Raw genomic sequence first — 20,566 nt, 5'->3', positions numbered from 1 at the left:
AAGGGATGTTTGAGTTAAGCTTTCAAACATTGTATTGAATCGGGGCAGTCCCAAATGATTTGGCTGAATCTGATAATCAGTGACCTTTTCCCTAGAATGAAAGGGACTGCCACTCAGGAACAGTAACTAATATTTCCTTGTGTGGGCTGCTAATTTTTAATTATAGTTACTTATGTCTCACATCAATTTTTCCCTAACAGAGCTACCCAGCTCCTCAATCTCAGGTTAGGATAGCTAATAGGCTGTCCACCCAAATCCAGCAGCGCCATGCCACCCCTGCTTGTGACTCTTGGATGTGGGTGGTCCAGGCAGTATTCACATCCCAGCCAACAGGATGAGGGTGAGGGTGATTAGCATGTCAATATGCTGCCAGGGAAAAGACAGGAATGTTATTGCAGAGGTTATGTGGTTCTGAACTAGAATGCTGGATGTGAAAACAGGACACTTGTTCAAATGAGGGAGAGAAGGTAGGGACTGGAGGAATAGTTCTGTGGGCAGGGCATTTGCCTTGCACGTGACTGACCTGGTTTCGAACCTGGGCATCCTATACGGTCCCTCGAGCACCACTAGGGGTAATTCCTGAGTGCAGAGCCAGGAGTAACTACTGAGCATTCCCGGGTGTGATCCAAAAAGCTGAGAGAAAGACAGACAGAAAGAGAGAGAGAGAGAGAGAGAGAGAGAGACAGAGAGACAGAGAGAGAAAGACAGAGAGAGAGAGAGAGAGTGAGAGAGAGAGAGAGAGAGAGAACATACCCAGCAATTGAGTCAAAGAGATTGTGGTTCTGAAGGGGTTGACAACCTGGAACCTCTACTGTTGAGAAGATAGATCCTTGGATTCTGATCCAGAGTGTTCTTCAGAACAGGTGTCCATCAGATTTTGGAAAAGAGAGATTGCCTTTTCTCTAACACGGAAGAAAGTGCCAATAGGTAATGTAGGAAGAAATATTAAGATAGAAAAAGTCTGAAGTTGTTCATTTCCAGTAGTCTTAAAACAGTTTCCAAATATGAAAGACTGGAAATATAGCTTAATGCCCCCCACCCCAGAAGGTGAGGGTTAGGATTCAGGTTCTACACAGTCCCCTGAGCACTGCTGGGAGTGACCCCTGAACCCAGAGTCAGAAGTAGCCTTCCCCAAACTAAAATTATAAGGTACCTACTTCCTGTCCTCAGGGATTGAGACAAGGAGGAGGAGGATAAAGTGCTCAGAGCTTGTGGAGATTACTGGACTGGAGAGTTTAGACAAGCAACTAGAGTTCAGGAGCTGAGAGAGAACAAAGCACCCACTGAAAAAAGTGATCTGACCTCTAAATGAGCAGTGCTCAGTGAGCATCCTCTCAAGAAAGAAAAGCAAAATCATGGCAAAAGAGAGGGTCATGGAGAGGCCAGCACTGAGAGGACTTTGGAGTGTCTGGTCCAGGGTCTGTGATGATTACACTGAATCACCTTTCTGAGGACACCTCAGAGAGTCTAGTCAGCACCTCCAGAGAAACAGGAGGCTCTTAATATCTCTTTTCCTTTCAGGGAATTGGTATTCTAAGGCTTTGATTTGAAATTTTCCTCAGAAAATAGTCTTGGTACGCTCATTTTGATAACATTAAGTGTATCGCATTGTGGTGTAAAATTACTAAGGAGATAAGAAACATTTCATTTTGAATCTTGTATTTTTTGAAAACTAGATATGAATGAGCACAAATTATAAATATTTCTCTTCTTTAGAAAGAATATGTAGAAAGGGTTAGAGGGCTTCGAATAGAAGAAGTATTTTATGGAGCTATCAGTAAGCAAATATTTTTTAAAATAAAGGTGTTTAAGCAGGGGAAAAAGCACCTGGGTATACTGTATTATGTACTGTTTCAGATTTTATGCACTGTCAGAGAAAGCACATGTCAAATGATATCAGAAAGCTTTTATTGAAGAAAGGCAAATTTGTCTTAATATTGGAAATGGCATACTGTAATACACCACTCAGACCAGGGGGAATAATACTTTTATCAAGAAATACTCTGAAAGTATTTGGTAAAATTGCAAAGCTATTGTTTTAAAGAAAGCAACTTTACAATCATTAACTTCTAGGAATCTGTCACAAAAATTCACGCACAAACTCAAAGATATACACGCAAGGACAGTTAATCAGGAATCAAGGCAATAGACATGATTATTTACACATAGAATTCCTATTCAAAAATTCAGCATAACAAATTACTAAGTCACATTGTTCCTGAAGAATAACAAATAACCAGTTAGAATTATAACCAACTAGAATTATATACCTAGGGCGCTTGCCTTGCATGAACCCGACCTGGCCGACCCGGGTTCAATTCCTCCGCCCCTCGCGGAAAGCCTGGCAAGCTGCCGAGGGTATACTGCACTCACTTGCCGTAAAAGTAATTTCTGTGAGTTTCATGCCTCTTTCAAAGGATGATGTTTAGAAATGCTTGTCAATATCAATGAGCCTGTGGGAATTCATGACTGTTGCAGGTGACTTAAGTGACGTGGGGGAAGGAGAGAGGAATCTACCACTTCCTTCTGTGCCTAACCTGGGTCACCCCGGCCCGACCTGGGAAATCTAGGACCGATGTAAAGTCTGCTATGAGCACCTGCATGGTTAGACATCACGTCTCACCAGCTCCATAAGGCAGTCATCACACTGTGCTCAAGTCCACTTGCTCTGCACAGCACCAGAGATGATCTCTCAAGAAGCCTTGGACTCCAGCTGGAGTGAGAAATTGCTCTTGGGTGACAGGAGAGTCAGTCCTAAATCTTACCCAGACTTTTCAGTCCCATCACCATTCCCTCCCAGAAAAGAACTTCAGGAGGAGAGGAACAGTGAATAACAGTTTTATTTAGAGATTATGAGGAAGGAACAAGAGAGCAGAGAGGGTACATGTCAGGTAGATTTTGTACCCTCCCTGCCTGCCTTTGCAAAGTTGGTTCTATAGGTTTTCCCTTAAGCTGCCCCCCATAAGGGCTTTCTACGTAGATAAAAGTCTGTGTCTATGGCATCATTAAGGAGTGGGATCGGAGCTTTAGGGGGTCCACCTTCAAGACTTCATCACAATCCTTTGCTCCTGCTGGAGCTTCTCTCTGGAGGGAGATCCAGCCTTCTCTGGGCCTGTGCTGACATGGGAGTTTTATCAGACAACAGTTTCTGTGTCCACAAAAGAGCTCCAACCATAATGCTTTTAGCAGCTTTAGGGCTAGTGACTGATTTGCTCGAGCGGGCCCAGTAACGTCTCCACTGGAGACTTTGTTGTTACTGTGTCTGGCGTATCGAATACGTCACGGGGAGCTTGCCAGGCTCTGCCGTGCGGGCGAGATACTCTCGGTAGCTTGCCGGGCTCTCCGAGAGGGGCGGAGGAATCGAACTCGGGTCGGGCATGTTGGCTGCGTGCAAGCCAAATGCCCTACCGCTGGAGCAATAGCACAGCGGGTAGGGCGCTCGCCTTACAAGCGGCCAACATGGCCGACCCGAGTACGATTCCTCCGCCCCTCTCGGAGAGCCCGGCAAGCTACCGAGAGTATTGGATATGCCAGACACAGTAACAACAAAGTCTCCAATGGAGACGTTACTGGGCCCGCTCGAGCAAATCGACGATCAACGGGAGGGCCTTTACCTTTACCTTTACCTTTTAGGGCTAGTGACAGAGCAATTTCTTCATAGCCCATATTGATTTTATTACTTACCAAGAATTCAATGCCAGTCCCCCTCGTCCCCCATCTACCTCCCTACTTCGATGACAACAGTATTTGAATACAAAATAAGTTAAACTAGTTTTAGTGGTTTTGTGTGGGGGTGTGGGGGGTGAAATTGAAGTTAATCTGCTTTTTATTAGCAGGAAAATGTTTAATAATGGTCCAATCATGGAAAACTATGGAAACAATACCTAAAAAGGATGATTTATTTTTTCTTTTTGGGTCACACCCGGTGATGCACAGGGGTTACTCCTGGTTCATTCACTCAGGAATTACTCCTGGTGGTGCTCAGGGGACGATATGGGATGCTAAAAATCTAACCCAGGTCGGCCAACACCCTACCTACTGTGCTATCTCTCCAGCCCCTAGAAAAGACAATTTTTCTCTAGATGACAAAGATACATCTGACACAAAAGGATGATCATAACATGCTCAGTAAAAAATCCAGCTGAAGACGAAGAGCACCAATGAGCTCCGGGACACAGTTATTTGGGGGAAGAAAAGAAGGCCACGCAATGAAATTTTAAGCACAGGACAAGGCCTCGGCTAGGAGAGGCGGCTGTGTGAATTATGAGGCACCCATGTTATTTTTGAAAAGTCAACCAACATTTCTCCAGAACAGGCGGAAAACTTTAACTCCGAATGTCCTTTTCTCTTGGAAACACCACTATCAACGGATGTGTAGTGCTTTTGCCTTTGTCCTTAAGGGTTATCTGAAATGAATGAAAATTGGACGGGGCTGGGGGGGGGGGGGGTGTTGATTAATCAACGCAAGAATTGATTCCAAAACCTCAATTCCTTTCAAGTGGAATATAGAGATAGATGGGGGGGGGGGGTTCTAGTGGTGGTGGCGCCTCTGCTCAGAGGTTTGCTGCTGCTGATGCTCCAGGGTGCAGTGCTCCGAGACCTTGCAGCTGGGCCTCCCATGTGCGTTCCAAGAGCTGTCCTCCACAGCCTCTAAGGAGGCTCTGAAAGGTGCCAATTAACCTCAAGCGTCAGCTTTGTTTTTCCACCTGCAGGATGCCTGCCCTTGAGAGTCAGGCCAAGCAAGACCCTTAATGGAATCACCTGGGAAATTCTACCAGGACGCCAATAATAATAATAATAATAATAATAATAATAATAAGAAGAAGAAGAAGAAGAAGAAGAAGAAGAAGAAGAAGAAGAAGAAGAAGAAGAAGGCTGTAGCGATAGTACAGCGGGTAGTGACAGAGCAATTTGCCTTGTACGCAGCAGACCCGCGTTCAATACTCAGCATCCCATATGGTCCCCTGAGCACCGCGAGGAGCAATTCCTGAGTGCATGAGCCAGGAGGAACCCCTGAGCATCGCCGGGTGTGACCCAAAAAGCAAAAAATAAAAATAAAATAAAATACTGTTGTAATTGAAGTAGGGAGGTAGATGGGGGACATGGTCTCCTCCCCTCGGGAATCGCTCACTGCCAGGAGGAAACACACCAGAACGCCAAAAATAATAATAATAATAATAACAAAAATAATAATGGGGCTGGAACGATAGTACAGCGGGTAGGGCGTTTGCCTTGTACCCGGCAGACCTGGGTTCGATTCCCGGCATCCCATCTGGTCCCCTGAGCACCGCCAGGAGCAATTCCTGAGTGCATGAGCCAGGAGGAGCCCCTGAGCATCGCCGGGTGTGACTCAAAAAGCAAAACAAAATAAAATAAAATAAAATACTGTTGTAATTCAAATAGGGAGGTAGATGGTTGAAAACCCCGCTCCTTCGCGAAGGAGACCCCAGGCCTGGGGGCGTCGGGAAGCATGCGGGGGGACGCCCAGACAAAGCTGTGATCTCGACGCGGCAGCTGCTCGTCGGCCGGTCCCTTTCCTCTGTCACCCCGCAGGCCTCCCAGCGGGGCCGGGGCCGCCACCTGGTGACGCGGAGGACGCGCGGCGGCGCCCGCGGCTCCTTTAAGGTGACTCACGTGGACGCTGTGTTGTGCGCGCTCAGCTGGGGCGCGGGGGGGAGGGGGAGTGAGAGCCGGGTGGGGGGGAGGAGGGAGGAGGCCGGGGGGGCGGGCCCTCAGTCGCTCCTCATTGGCCCGCGCGGGAGCCGAGGCCGCGTGCGATTGGCTGTGCGAGTCGCGGGGCGGGGCGTGTTGCCAAGGCGCAGCTCGGGCTCTGCGGCAGCGTCTGGGGCGGGGTGGGCCGCGCCGCCCGGAGGAGAGGCAGCGGGGGCGGGGGAGGGGGTGGCGGGGGAGGGTGCGCCGGCGAAAGGGGCGGGTCCCGGCGGGAAGGGCGGGGCTCGGGCGCCGGGGGCGGGGCCTGAGAGCTGGCAGGGCGCCGGGGGCCAACCGGGACGGCCGACGGCGCTGGGGGGCGGGGCCTGGCCGGGTGAGCGACGCCGAGGCCCGAGCGGCGGGAGGCGGGGCTAAGGCCGGGGCCTGCCTGGAGCTTCGCGAGCCGCCGGGCGACCGAGGGGCTTCGTCCCGCCGGGGGTGAGTGCGGCGGCGGCGGCGGGGCGGGGGGCGAGGTCGCAGCAGCAGCAGCAGCAGCAGCAGCAGGAAGTGCCGCGTCCCGCTCGCGCTCCCGGGGCTGGGGGTCCCCCGCCCGCCGCCGGCCCCGAGCCTCAGGGCGGGCCCGGCCGGGGCCGCGTCAGACTGACGGGCCGGGCGGCTGTGCTCTTTGTGAGGCCCGCAGCCCGGCCCGGGGGTCGCCGCCGCCCCCGCTCGCCCCCTCCCCCGCCGACCACCCTCCCCCCCCCCGGGTCCCGGCGGCGGAGGGCGTGGCGCGACTGTTGGGGCGCCGCGGGCCGCGCGCTCAGCTGTTTCCGGCCTGTTTGTTGTGCCCGAGGGGGCCCCGCCGCCGCCCGCCGCCTCCCATTGGCCCGCGCCGTCACGTGGGCGCCGTCAGCTGGGCCGGCCCGGGCGGGCAGGGAGGAGGGAGGAGGGAGGGCCGGGGGCTCGCGCGGCCGCTGCACCCGCTGCACCCGCACGCGCCCCCTTTGCGGCACCCCCGGGCAGGTGAGTAGGACCCGCGGGCGGCCGAGATCGGGCCGCTCGGGGCGCGTGTTTAGTAATCAGCCCCGTGCCAGGGAGAGCGGCCTCCTGGCGGGGGGCGCGGGGAGGGAATAGGTTGGGCGGGGGAGGCGGGAGGGAGCTCATTTATTTATTTTTTTTAATTTTTTTAATTATTATTTTTTTCCTTCTGTCTACCGACCTGGGCTGGTCATCGGAGGATTTGTTTTTTATTTCTTCCCCCTTTGGATTTTTTTTTTTTTCAATCCGGGTTTTCTTGCCCGCTGGAAAACCTGAAAGTAACGGCAGGAAAACCCCGTGTTTTGTTTTGTGTTTTGGGTTGTTTTCTTTTTTTTTTTTTTTTTTGGTGGGGGGAGTGGAGGGAAACGTGTTGTGCTGGTGCAGTGAGGGGGGGGGGGGGACAGATGAGGCAACTTTTGCACAACCCAGTGCAAACCGCATTGCAGCCGACTGACAGCCTTGGAAGGATTTCCAGGGCGCATCTTTGTGCCAGGTGCCCAGGGGGGGTTTTCGGGGATTCTTTGCCCGAGAGGTTATCGCTTCCCCGGCCTGGATTAGAGACGAAGGAAAGCAGCGAGAACTAATCATGATCTTTTCTCTAGAGACTTGTGATTGCGAAACAAGTCGGAGACCAGTGAAATTTGCATGACTGTGCTGGAGTGAGATACATGACAAGGAATGAGTGTTCCCAGCCCAAAACTGGGGCGCAGGGAGAACACTGGGCAAGAGTGGAGTAGGAAGCGTCCTGGACCGGGGTGCCATCGGTGATCAGGCTCAGAGAGAAGAGGTTTAACGTTGCAATCTATTGGACCCAAGCCCAGGAGGCAAGAGAGGCCGGGACCCATACAGAGAGAGGAATCTCACTCCCTGAGCATCTTCCAGAGTCCCAGGATCTCTCTGGGCTGGGTGCTGGAATGTCAGGTAGACTGTACACGCCTTGGGGAGGGCAGATGTCCACCTTTGTCATACCCTTAAGCAGCCCCGTGTCCAGTTCTGGCCTGCTGGTCCACTTAAAGTTTATCTGTAGCGAATATCTTATCCGTAGGAAAAGAATATGACGAAAAACGGAGCAGTAAGTTATTTAACTTCATATGGGGGTGGGGGGGGCTCAATGAATTGAATTTTAGCAACTTTTTTTGGTTTGTTTTTTGGATTTGGGGGACCACACCAGGCAATGCCCAGGGCTCACTCCTGGTTCTGTACTAGAAGAATCACACCCTGCAGTGCTCGGGGGGACCAGATGTGATGCCAGGGAATAAAATCCAGGACTGCTTGGACCCAGGGCAAGAACTCAGTTTGTTCTACTATCTCTTCTGGCCCAGAAACTTTTTTTAAATTTTTTTTAAGATTGGTGCCTGCTCGAGGAAATCGATGAACAACAGGATGACGGTGATATAGGGAAATCATGTGGTTTCTCCAGATTATACATGGTTGGAGTAGAGCAAACTTTCCCCAAGACTTTCTGTCCTCTTTTTCTTTGGCTCTACTTCAACAAGAGAAGCCGTATAGATTTAGAAGCGCAAAAAAAAAAAAAAAAAGACAATACTTGAAATTAAATCCACAAGGAGGATGTAAAGAATTTATACTACCCTCCCAAGAAAAGTCTGTGACACACGAAGCTAGCCCTAAATATAGTCTTGAGATGTGAAGACAGTGCTGACGTTTTGTGCCAGAATGTCACATTAGATGTTACAGAGCCATCCCTGCAGGCTATCTAGACCAGGATTCTCTTTCTTGGTAGTCTGGTGTGGTAATATCCGGGTAAGACGTGACCCAAGCCTGCGCTGTGGCAGGAACAGAGTGCTTGACCCCGCCCCCCCTCCCCCGCCTGAGTCAGGAAACCAGACAGTTTAATGATAACCCCAGTCCATCCAGTGACAGGTGTTTTTGATGCATACGAGCACACCGCAACAAACATCTCTAGTTTGCTTTGCCAGAGGTGTTTGGGGGAGATTACCCAGCAGATTGTTTCGCTGACTCATCAAGTGACATGACAAGGCTGATTTTTTAGTGATGACTATTAATAAAACTTGGCCCTGTCAATTTGGCGAGCGGATTGGCTTTGTTAAGGGATTCACAGATAAATGGATCAGGGTAATGAATTACTGAACAAGACGAAAGGTTTTTATGGGCAGAAATAGGGCAGAACAGGAAGGCTGTTCGCAAGAGGAAAAAAAAAGGGTTTCACAAATTGCTTTGCTAGTTTTATTAATCAGGCGATTCTAAACTGATGGTATTAAAATTACGTTCTTGGGTGGTAAACCACAGTTGGGTTAGGCATTGGGCCTTGGTGGGGATTGAACCCCGTGTTTCACAGTTACAAGGCAGCTGTTCTCTAGTACAGAGCTACCTCTTTGGCTCTCCTCCCCCCCTCCCCTTAGTAATTATGGAGATTTAGTAAGCTTGAAAAACATTGGACAACAACAAGGACATTATTTGTGAGGACAGAAGAGGAAACATCAAAGTCACTGTCATGTGAAGACAAGATTCTCCACCAGGGCATCCTTTGACACACCAGAGTAAATAGGCTGCTATTGAAAGCGAATTTAACAAAAGGAAAGCTGTGAGCTGTGCCTCTCTGTGTGCCTGCAGCCTGGACTTGGTGAATATTGTTTACAAAAATTGGAAAATTGGGTTTGCTCATCAGACTCAGCTAATTTTCCTTTGTAGGGTTTCAATAAATTTACGCAGGATTGAGTAAATAGATCTTGACGGACAGAGCGGCAGTATTATAGAATGTTACTCACAGTGATTAACCAATACTGAGAAAGTTCAGTGCTTTGGGTGGGGGTGGTTACTTAACGGACTGCAGAAACAAGATTCCCTTGAAGGGGCATGCCTGAAGCTGTGGCACCTGAAGTTCCCTCTGGGAGAGTCTGGCAGCTTTTTTTTTTTCCCACCTCCAGCAGTGGAGAGCCCCTTGCCTTCCCTGCCCTCTCGCCTAGGATAGTGGGAGGACTGTCCTGGGGGACTGATTCTCTTGAAAAGGTCTGCTGTTGGGCTGGGGAGATAGTTCACCAGTAGGGGGTCTGCTTTGCAGGGGACTGACCCAGGTTTGACAAGTGGTTCCAGGCACCACATAGAGTCCCGCAGTAAATCCTCAGCAGTAAATCTCAAACACAGCTGCTTATGGCCCCAAAACAAATGAAAAAAAAAAAAAAAGTCCAGTCTTTTGGCGAACTAGGCGTTTTCCCTTCTGAGTCCGTACAAATCAAATCGTTGCCTACTATTCTTCCCCCCTCCCTGGTATTTTTCAGGACTGCGCAGAGTTCCTTGGGTGAATTCCACGCGGCAGTGTTGAATCTATACAGGCTTACTAATTACAGAGAAGGTAAGTGGCTATTTTTAGCGCTAGAACTGTGAACACTTAAGAATTTGAGATGCTTCAGTAGGTTTCTGACTTTTCTCCTGCTTGCAAAGTCTTATCACCTGGTCCCTTAGCTTCTCGGTAATAGGAACAAGAGGTGAAGCCATTGGGAATTGTTTGCTTTCTGCCCTTTCAGAGACGTGCTTCATCGGTGATAGGTGGAGGAGGTTGGGCTGGAGAAGGCTGAAGAAGAGAATCTGGTTTTACTAGATTTGCCTTTATTTAGCACTTACCATCTGCCAGGCTCTGTTCTCCGACTGTGTGGTTTCCTTTTAGTTTTCACAACTCGGACATGGTTAATGCGTTCTACAGGTGAGGAAGCAGAGACTGTCTTGCCCAAAGTCAGCACAGCTAACTTTTAAGAGGCAGAGCTGAGATTTGAATCGCCTCAGTCTAATTCGGGTTCGAGTATCTGGTCTCCGTGGGGCGGGGAGAGAAGGCAGCAGCAGCTGAGATTGATCTTTCTGTTTGTAATCTCTCCGTCGTTGACATTTAGCATGATGAGATCATTACATGAAACTAAGGATTTAGTTTAGGAAAAAAATCCCGTAAAGACAAGGTGAATGGAAATAAGTTGATTTTTATCAAATACTCCCGTGAGGTCAGAGCAAGAATCTCGAACTCTATAAGCCACTAAGTTTTCAGGAAAAGTATTTCAACTCTGCTATCTTGTTGGGACTAAGTGTGAACAAATGGTTGTGTCTCTATCCCAGTAAGACTTTATTTGTATGTATTAAAACCAGAATTTTTTATAGTTTCCAGGTGATTTCCTCTTCCTCAAATTTAAAATGGTCTTAAAACCATAAAAACTGTTCTTAGCTGGAGGCCATAAAGAACAGGTGGTGAACTGAATTTCCCCCCAGAGGGCTTAGTTTGCTTACCCCATGCATTAAGGAAAAGTAGTTATCAGTAAGTCAGACAAATGAACATGATGCCATATTTCATGTATGTCTACGTGTTTATAGTCAGGCACACCTAGCCCAGTACCAGTAATGAAAAAATGAAATCTTAAATAAAAGCACAGTAGCATTAGCACCCTTCCCAGTGAAATTGCTACCATTGTGTTCGAGATGTGTATGAGGAAAATCTGTAATAGCAAGAATTTAAATAAGTAGAGAGGAGAGTTCTTGTTCTTAGATGAGCTATATTGTCAAGATGTCGGTGCTTCTCAACTTGCTATATAGTCAGAACATCCCAGTCAAAATCCCATGAAGTCACTTTGTGAATGTCAACGGATTCCAAAGTTCTTACAGAAGGCAGAAGTTCCAGAAGATGAGCCAGTATCGTAGTGAAGAGAGCAGAGTTGGGACTTGGCGCCCTCTCACTTCAGGACTTATTTATTATAAAGCAGCAGTGATCAAGACAGTATGATACCGGTGAAAGAATAGGCAGATCAGTGAGACAGAATAGAGATGCCCGGTTATAGATCAGCATAGAGTTATTTCATCTTTGATGAAGGGACGAAGGTAATACAGGGGAGTAAAGACAGTCTTTTCCGCTAGTAGTTAGGAAACAACTTGAGCGAGTGCGTGTAGACACAGACAATCGTTCATTCACAAATGAATCACAGACTTCAGTGTAAACGATAAGTTTAGAAGATCTCGGGTAAGCCAGTAAATTTGAATACTACATCAAAGCCTTGATCCATAAAGGAAATAATTGATACATTAGACTTCTTCCAAATCACCGTAGCAGGCCAAAGAGGGAGCTTAGAGAGTTGGAGTGAAAGATTGTGGGAGGCCCAGGTATGATCTCCAGCACTTCCCAGAGGGAAACGTAAGCACTGAACGTGGGGTAGTCACCGAGCACGACTGGGAGTAGCCCCAAACAAAAATCAAGTTGTGAGAAGCAGTATCTAGGTTCGAAAAGGTAAGCTAGAGACTGGAAGAAATATTTGCAGAAGATATATATGATACAGGACTAATACCCAAAATACGCAAAAGACTTTTATAGTCCAAGTAAATGTATTCTTAACCAAGCACTCCTTGCTAGTTACCCAGAGGAGTGGAAATTTTATGAACACACAAGACACCCTGTGGTGGGTGGGTGCTTACAGCAGTTGCCTAGCTTGGAAGCAACCCCCCGTGCTCTTCAATAGGTGACTGGATAAACTCACATCCAGATGATGGAATGCTCAGTGCTAAGAAGAAATGAGTGAGAGACTGGAGAGATCGGGTTTACGATGCTTGCCTTGCATCCCAGGGCTCACACCTGGTACCTCGAACACTGTCAGGGATCTTTCCTGAGTAGAGAACCAGGAATAGCGTCTGAGCACTGCTGGGGGTCAGTGATAACCTATCAAGCCCTGAGAAGGCACTGAAAAACCTAACATTCTGTTACTAAGTGAAAGAAATCAATCTGAAAAAAAAAAAGCTACAGCGTGTATGATTCCAGCTACATAATAATTCTAGGAAAGACGAAACTGTGGAGACATTAAAAAGATGTAGGGTTGGTGGGGGGGGGGGATAAAGAGGCAGAGCAAGGGTCGTTTCAGCATGGCAGAAGAGAGTCGCTCAGCTTTTGAAAAGTGTGTTTTATAAAAGTCCCGATTGGAGAAGCTGCCTGGGCTTGAGAGAGTGACGAGACTTGCCCCCAACCAAGCTGGGGAAAGGCAAAGGATCAGCACGGAGACTTGTGTGCCTAAGTCGGAAGGAGAAAGACCCGGTCTGGCAGTGCTCGGGTCACTGCAGTGAACTGAGGGAGAAGAAAAACAGATTTCGGTTCCATTTTGGATTAGCCAGTCTCAGAGAATTGCGTGGCCTTTGGCCGTTATTTGGAAGTTGGGTATTAAATGTCTACTTAGAAAGAATACCTATGTAGAAAATGTTAAGATATACATCACACTGAAGTACTAACCACGTGTCACGTTCCACACAATGTGGGCACTGCGGATCTGGTATACGGCAGAGCTGTAGTATATCATCGAGATTCAGAGAAGCCTGATTGATACTTATGTCTTGGCTTGGTATTTTCCCCTTGAAATAAGAAAGTGGAATCTGACACCAGCCTCTTAAGATACTGGATAATCAATCTAAGTCAGTACTGGTTCGCGTTTCTATTCCTGAAGAGGGTTTTCTCCTTCTTAAAGACTTTTGGATAGCTTTGCTTTCTTCTGCTGCATTCTAACTTAATGCTTCGTAAAGAAGAACTACCTTTACACTTGTACAGATAAATATATGTATGTGTTATATATAATACATGTACTTATATAATATATTTATATATTATACACACAGAGTGGCAGCCACAACTAGGAATAGTTATTATGCGGAGACATTTTTGGTCTTGGTAATGAATCATAATGAATCCAGTAAAAATACTGGGGGAAAAGTGAAAAATAAACTGACTCTAAAGCACGGAAACAAAAGCACGCTAAAATCTTTTTACCCAGTATAAGAATACAGAGCGCCTATTTCCAGTAGCAGATATTCACAGCTGCATTGTAATTTCGATCCAAAGATAGAATGATGTAGGCAGAAAATATAGGGAGAGCTCATTTTTAAATCTGGTACATTTTCTACATTTTAACTGCTAGCGTCAGTCCAGAGACATCTCTAGTTACCCCTGCATTATAGATGAAATAACTTACAGTACTAATATTTATTTGAAAGTCCGGAGGAAACGTGGCTTTGGAGAGTGCCCAACGCCCAGCTTGAAGCTTAATGGATGCACAGGTGTGGGCTGAGGGCTGTCAGAAGAGCTGAGACTAGAACCTTGCTGACAGGTTTTATAAGAACCTTCTTAATGGTGGTTGAATGCTGTCCAAATACGCATCCAGAATGCTTATGTATACCAGAAGTCAGTAACTCCTGTTCCCGCAAGTGGACCAGGTGAGGCTGATGTGTGCAGTGGAAGAGCCTGAGCAAATGCAGTGCCCTCGAGGGGGAGATGCAGGTACCAGCGGACAGCAGTCGCTTACCCCGTCCTCACGTCCTTGGCTCGCCCTGGTGAAGAAGCCCCAGTACAGGCCTTTCAAGAAGGCTCAGTGCTTCACTGGTGCTTAGTAAGAGTAAAGATGGTGAGGGTGCTGCCACATGGATTTTGTGAGGAAAGGATTGTTTGTGCCTTGCTCTGCCCTTAAGCTACCAAATAAATTCAACCTACAGACCTCAAATTGGTAGTCCTTGAGCTCATTGTAACAAATTGTGTTATCAATTTGGAGGGCCAGGGACATGGTTCAAAATCCATGCTTTGCGTGTTGGAATCCTTGGTACCTCACAGTCCCTGAACACCGAAGAGGAAGAACCCAAATAGCAAACCAAAAAAATTTTTTGAAAAATCAGCAAAGGCTGAAACAATAGTATATTACCCATTGTGTTATTTTTCAGAAAAGGAATCAGGAAGTAGCGTAAATTAACTGGTGCTTTTATCCAGAATGTATTCGTTGTCTCTCTCATTAATGCACTAGTTTTCCTTTCAAATGTTTGGAAATGGTAATTATAGTCACCATTCGTCAATTTTTTTTAAACTTATATATGTTTAATGATAGTCACACTGGTATTTATTATCATTATATTTCTTGCGCATTAGTACTTAGAATGGCTGAAGAAAGTCACTTTGCTAAAAGAAGGAATAGAATTTTCTCCTCCGTATGCCATGGAATGGGAGTAAATACTTGGGAGTAAGTTCTTTTGTTTTTGATTCGTGGGCCATACCCACCAGTGCTCTGGGCTTACTCCTGGCTCAGGGACGACGGGACCATACGCAGTGCCAGAGAGCAGCCCAAGCTCCGCTGCTTGCAAGACAAACGCCTTAGCCATGTCTCTGCCTTCCCCCCACCCCAGTGATTACAGACAGATTCTACGCTTGTTTGTTTGTTCCCATATTGGCAACTGTATCACTTTTGCACATCATTTTAAAAACACGTAATGCTAAATATTTAAAACAGCTATTTACAACAACACGAAGGAATAAATCATTCTCTAAATGGAAGTTATAGTGTGCTCACGATTATATCTAGGTCTCTGAAGAATACTGTTTAAGAGCAGTAATGGCAGTGAATTTAAAGAGTTGCATATAATACGTGATTATCTTTGTGTCGGAAGTTGTATTCAAAGGGTTTTCCCCCACTGATTTTGCACTGCTGTGTTCAGTAAGAGCTGAAGTATAAGTTATATAATAACGTTGCATCTTTCTCTGCTATTTTTTTTCTGTTGTTCCTGTTCCTTTCCTCACTCGGGCCTAGGTCATTTGAATGCAGTAGAGGGCAGCGTACCAGTTTTGGTTTGGAATTGGGTGAATTGCACTCCTGTCACGATACTCCGTACTTGAAGCCCTAACCTTCAACCACGTAATAACCTTGGATGACCCGTGAAATGGCGCAGGCTAACCCTGCAGAGTTACTGCAACAGTGGGGAACCGACTAAAGCACCTACTGTGCTAGAGACTTCAGACAGACTGCGTGCCGTGCCTCCACGAGCGCCCACTAACCAGAGATCGCTCACCCCAGTTGCCCAAACTAGACAACCCTCTCTTTTAATTCTTTTTTCCTGTTGGCCTCTTTCCTACTATTAATCACCCCTCCCAGACCCCCCGAGTCTCTTCTCAGATCACATGTACTCGGAATGTGCCCCTTCCACACTAACCCCTTTCGCTCACATCTGCCTTTCTGCCCGTCCTTTTCATTGTTCTGATAGTCCACTCATTTTTGTCAGACCAGCCAGGCGAGAAGCACTATGATCCCTGGCGTTACCTAACCGTGTTTGCTTCCTTGGCTCATCGCTTCTAATACGTTCTTCGTTTGGATCTGCCTCTTTATTTGTTCAGTGGTGAACTTTGGATCCTTTTGTTCAGAGTCAGCTAGTTCACACAGCGAGTTCTCCAAAGCAGAGGTCACGTGCATATAAACAGCTCTCTGTAACAGCCACTGGCTGGCAGGGTGCTCGCACTTACAGAGAAGGAGTTTCTTTTTTTTCTTTTTATTACAATTAACATCTTCACCTTTCCTGTTTGCTTCTAGGTTTTTTGGAACTTCAGTTATAACCATGGGGAGAATTTTCCTTGATCACATTGGTGGCACTCGTCTGTTTTCTTGTGCAAACTGTGACACGATCCTGACCAACCGCTCAGAGCTCATCTCCACTCGGTTTACCGGTGCCACTGGCCGAGCATTTCTTTTTAACAAGGTTGGTGGGAAAACCCTTTTCGTTTCCCCGGGGCCGTGTTGGTTCAGTTATATTCGACAGCAGTACCCGTCGGAGCTTGGGTTACCAGCCAGAACCAGCATGAGAACGGAAATCTGTAGAAATGAGGCTCCACAAGCCTGTCTTTGTTGGGACCTCGGAAAAGCGTGCTAGAATGTGATTTTATTTATTTTTTTAACTCAGGATGTTCAGAGACTGTTAAGAATTGCCCCTTGTTTCTGAATGAAAATACTGCATGAAAGAGTTTGGTAGTGACTTGGGTATAGACTATGGACAGTGAAGCTGCAGACCCCCATTCCTCTGTTACTGATTTATGCTTACAGGAAGATAGTTTGACAGTGCAAGTGAGTAAGGAATATCTGATGAACTTGCCCTAATTCATGTTCTGCATTCCTTTGATTGTGATTTGATTACATGGGTTCAAAAGTCAGGAACTTCTCTGCAACACAGAAACAGCTAGAATTGATAGGTGGGTGGTTTTCAGCCACTGGTCCGCACATCAGTGCCCGTGCACTGGTATCAAAAGGTTGGATGTCACAGGTCTAGATGGTGTGGCTTGGACTCGTTCCACCGGGCCTGGTAGCATTCCGTGGCTGATGCAGTATAATAATGTTCAGAGGTTTACCTGGCCCAGCAACTTCTGGAAATAGCTCTTGGAGACAGATTGTAGGTTGACTAACCACCTGCTATTTGCTTTTCTGAAGTTGCTGCTGCTGTCGCAAACAAAATACTCCGAGCTTTTTTTGGCAGACCATTTACCTGCCATTGCAATTTTGTTTTCACGTGTTCCTCAGGTAGTGAACCTGCAGTACAGTGAAGTTCAAGACCGGGTCATGCTCACCGGCCGCCACATGGTTCGAGACGTGAGCTGCAAAAACTGCAATAGCAAACTGGGATGGATCTATGAGTTTGCCACGGAAGACAGCCAGCGTTACAAAGAGGGCCGCGTGATCCTGGAACGGGCTCTGGTTCGAGAGAGCGAGGGCTTTGAGGAGCATGTACCGTCCGATAACTCTTGAAGAAAAAACAGAGAACTGCATCTTTTCCCAGGTCTCCTTCACTGAAACAAAAATCTACTTACATACACTGTCACCTTAGCATCAGAGTCGGATTCATGAACTGCGGAACAAGAAGTTGTGAGAATCTAAGATGGAACCTTCCTTCTTTCCTTTCTTCTTTTTTTTTTTCAAGTTTTCTATTTTCCATCCAACAGCAGTGTGTAGAGAGAATATTATGCAGATGCCGTTAATTTCCCCCCCGTGTTTACATCTCGAGGCAGAATAGTGTATTGGCAGCTAGACGGCGGGCTAAGTAAGGAGAAAGATCTGGGCCTTCGTGTGAAAAAGTGTGTTTTATGTCAATTTGGAAAGGAAAAGGTGTGAAGAGCATGGTTTTTAATCGTACTCGGGCTTCATTTGAAAATGTGTTTGAAACCCCAGTTGTCCACTTGATTTGCTAGTCTCAGAGGCGAGGTCCGAATTTGCGACGAGCGCTAAAGGTTCAGTGTTAGTGTGGCTTGTGCTGGCCCTTGTGCCATATTCTTGTGGGAGAAGAACCGCAGCACCGGAGCCCATTCTTCTTGTCAATCTTGACCCAAAGATGTCACCATTCCTAGTCACTTGTCACCGCGTACTTGGTGTTGATTGGAAACTCTTCCTGAGGTGGGGCAGAACTGCTTGGTTGTCTTTTCCATGTAACTTAAGCATAGTAATATAAATAAAGTAATAGTCGGATGTGTTTGGTCCTGTGTTGCTTTTGAAAATCACCTCTTAGGAGAGCAGCGTATTTGAGATGTGGTTTTCGTACGAGTGTTTCTTTTCATCCCGTAAGCTAAATCGACTGTGTAAGATATTTCTTTGTTTAAAAGCATACCGTTTAAACCCTCAGTGTTGCATCGAGGAGCTAGTTTAACATAACGTGAACGTGCATTCATGCAGAAAGCGTTTCATCTGCGTTTGTTTTCAGAGCAGGGAGAAAGGAAGCGACCTGTCTACAAATACCGTTCTACAAAGCAAAAGTTTCGGGTGTTTTCCTCCCCGTATTGCATTGTGTGCCAAGTCTGTAGCGCCTCGGAGCTTCCTCGAGGGATCGGGTCTCGTGAGCATTATGTTCTCAGCTCTTCCTGCGAGGTTCAGCTGTCATTTGAAACTGTACTTGGTCCCTTCGAGTGGAAAGGGACCCCATTTGACTCAGGGTGTTATTTCAGCCCCCCAATTTACCACATTATGAGGTATTAAAATGTAAATTGTTTCTTATTTCTAGACACTCTAGTATTTGTTTCTGGTAGGGAAAATAATGAGAGTAAATTTGGCTAATTACTTGAATAAATGGATGTTTGAGTGCTCCAATTTCTAGGTCTCTGTTTCAAAAGAAAATTGGACTCAGTTCGTAAAAATCTTGTCATTGAGAGCAGAAGTGATTTCTTAGTATTGTTAGTATTACGTTTGTCTTTGGGCTCTTGGTTAGAGGCATAGGTCTCTAGATGTATTTATATTGTGTTTGAAATAAGTGGACACAAAATGTTTGAGATAAGTGAACTAAAATTCTTCTCTTTCCCCACAAACTCAATCTTCCAAACAGTGAGACGCAGCATCCACTCCCGTTCATTTCCACACCAGCCTCTGACCCTATGAGATTCCTAGTAGCATGCCTTATTTTCAGCACTCTGTGCATTTGCTGTTCACAATAAAATCTATTTTGTCTTGCATCGGTGCAGTGCTGCTACTTATTTCCCACTGATACATGTCTAGTGATCATCTTGCCTTAATTTCTACTGTATGAACACGTAGATTGAGTGACAGGAGCTTGCTTCAACCGACAGTGATAGGTGACATTTTGGCTTGGTGTCTCTAACTTACACATAAAGATGATCAAATTTGTCAGTGTTCACTTCTTTGAAGTGGTTCTGCCTGACCACTGACAGTGTAATCAGTATGTGTGCACATGCTGTATGTGCGCAGTGAAATAAATGCCACGTCACTAGGACGACAAGCGGGTACCACGGCAGTTGGTCTCTTGGAAACCTTGCCAGGGGCCTGGAGACAGCACAGTGGTCCGTATGCAGGCGCCCCACCCAGGCTCTGTCCCCAGCCCCACGTAGCACCCTGGAGGCCCCCCGCTCTGCTGGGGTTGCCTGGGTAGCCCTGGTACCTCAGGGCTGGAGCAGCTCTGCATCCTCCGGCCCTAGCTGTTACTGGAGTATTCTCAGTGGGGCCACTCATCATTTCTGAGCCCCCAGCCAAACGAGAAAAATTTTGAAAATCATCCTGAAACACAGTGATCTTGAAGATCCAGTCACGTTGGGTTGTTTTTATAGAAAAGCAAACACACTCTTCTCATGAGGTGGAAAACCACCAATGAGAATGATTTTGTTTGGAGCTGGGAACATAATGTACTGTATTACTGAGTACTACTGTATTACTCTCTTCCTTAGGAGTCTTGAGCTCAAGCCCACTGACTAGAGACTTAAGAATCCCATCATTTTAGGGGACAGTGACCGTGAGTTGATTCAGTGATAAAGACCGCTAAGAGCTTTTATTTAAAGAAGATTCTGGGTATAAAGGTAGTTAATGAGTTAAGTTGATAGTCAGGAGGTAGCTACTTAGGGATCGGAGTGGGAAAATCGAGGTAGCCTGTTGGCTAAATTTCCCCACTCCTCTGAGTCACATGGGATGTTTACACGCAGGACCCGTGACCTCCGTGGCCTGACTCAGCCCAGTCAGTGTTCAGGTGAGTTTGTAACCCGGCAGGATTGGGAAACGACTGACTGTAAAACACATAATTACGATGTTTTATTTCCAAACAATTACAGAAACATCTCACTGTTTAGACATGCCACCAATTAAATGTCACTTTGGTAATTGGCTTCCCTCCAGAAAGTCACACAGAAGCAAGCTTTATCCTAATCTAAGAAAAGTCTGAATTGGGAATAGAGATAAAAAAAAAAAAAGACTTGTTCGGTGTTAGGCTAGCACTTTGCATTGATAGGAAGATGCAGAAATAAAGCATACCTAATGAGAAATTAGGACGGATGCTTATCCTAAATTGGATGGAATTCGACACGTCTTTATATTGAAATACTGGGGTTTCCCAAGTTGAAATGTTCATATCAGTGTCTTAAAGACATCTGAAGCAGTATTCCTCAACTGGGGCCCATGTTTGCTACTCCCTTGAGCCCCTAGGATATTCTCAGGTGAAAATCGCATACGTGGGGGAGCCATTGCATGAGACGCAGGGGCGGGGAGTGGGGTGGTGGTGTTTGTCAACTAGTAGGGGTGGTTTGTCGACTGATTGGAAGGAAGCCAGGGTGGGGGAAAGGTTGAGAAACTCTCTAAAGCTCTGTGAGTGCTGTGTGACTGCTCATCATTTT

At 46.7% G+C, this 20,566-nt stretch overlaps 1 protein-coding gene across 1 annotated transcript; it reads left to right on the top strand.

Annotated features, from left to right (window-relative positions):
- The first annotated feature begins 7,590 nt into the window (after nt 1-7,590).
- YPEL5 (yippee like 5) lies at nt 7,591-17,930 on the top strand. The gene is made up of 4 exons (XM_056126456.1): nt 7,591-7,608; nt 9,945-10,018; nt 16,014-16,179; nt 16,992-17,930. Exons 3-4 carry the CDS (start codon nt 16,039-16,041, stop codon nt 17,214-17,216), a joined length of 366 nt encoding a protein of 121 aa, XP_055982431.1. The 5' UTR covers nt 7,591-7,608; nt 9,945-10,018; nt 16,014-16,038; the 3' UTR covers nt 17,217-17,930.
- Nucleotides 17,931-20,566: the final 2,636 nt, after the last annotated feature.

This window comes from Sorex fumeus, unplaced genomic scaffold (genome assembly GCF_029834395.1).
Source record: "Sorex fumeus unplaced genomic scaffold, SorFum_2.1 ptg000006l, whole genome shotgun sequence".
NCBI lineage: Eukaryota > Metazoa > Chordata > Mammalia > Eulipotyphla > Soricidae > Sorex > Sorex fumeus.
Note: the sequence above shows the minus strand (reverse complement) of the source record. Positions and strands in the feature narration are given on the sequence as shown.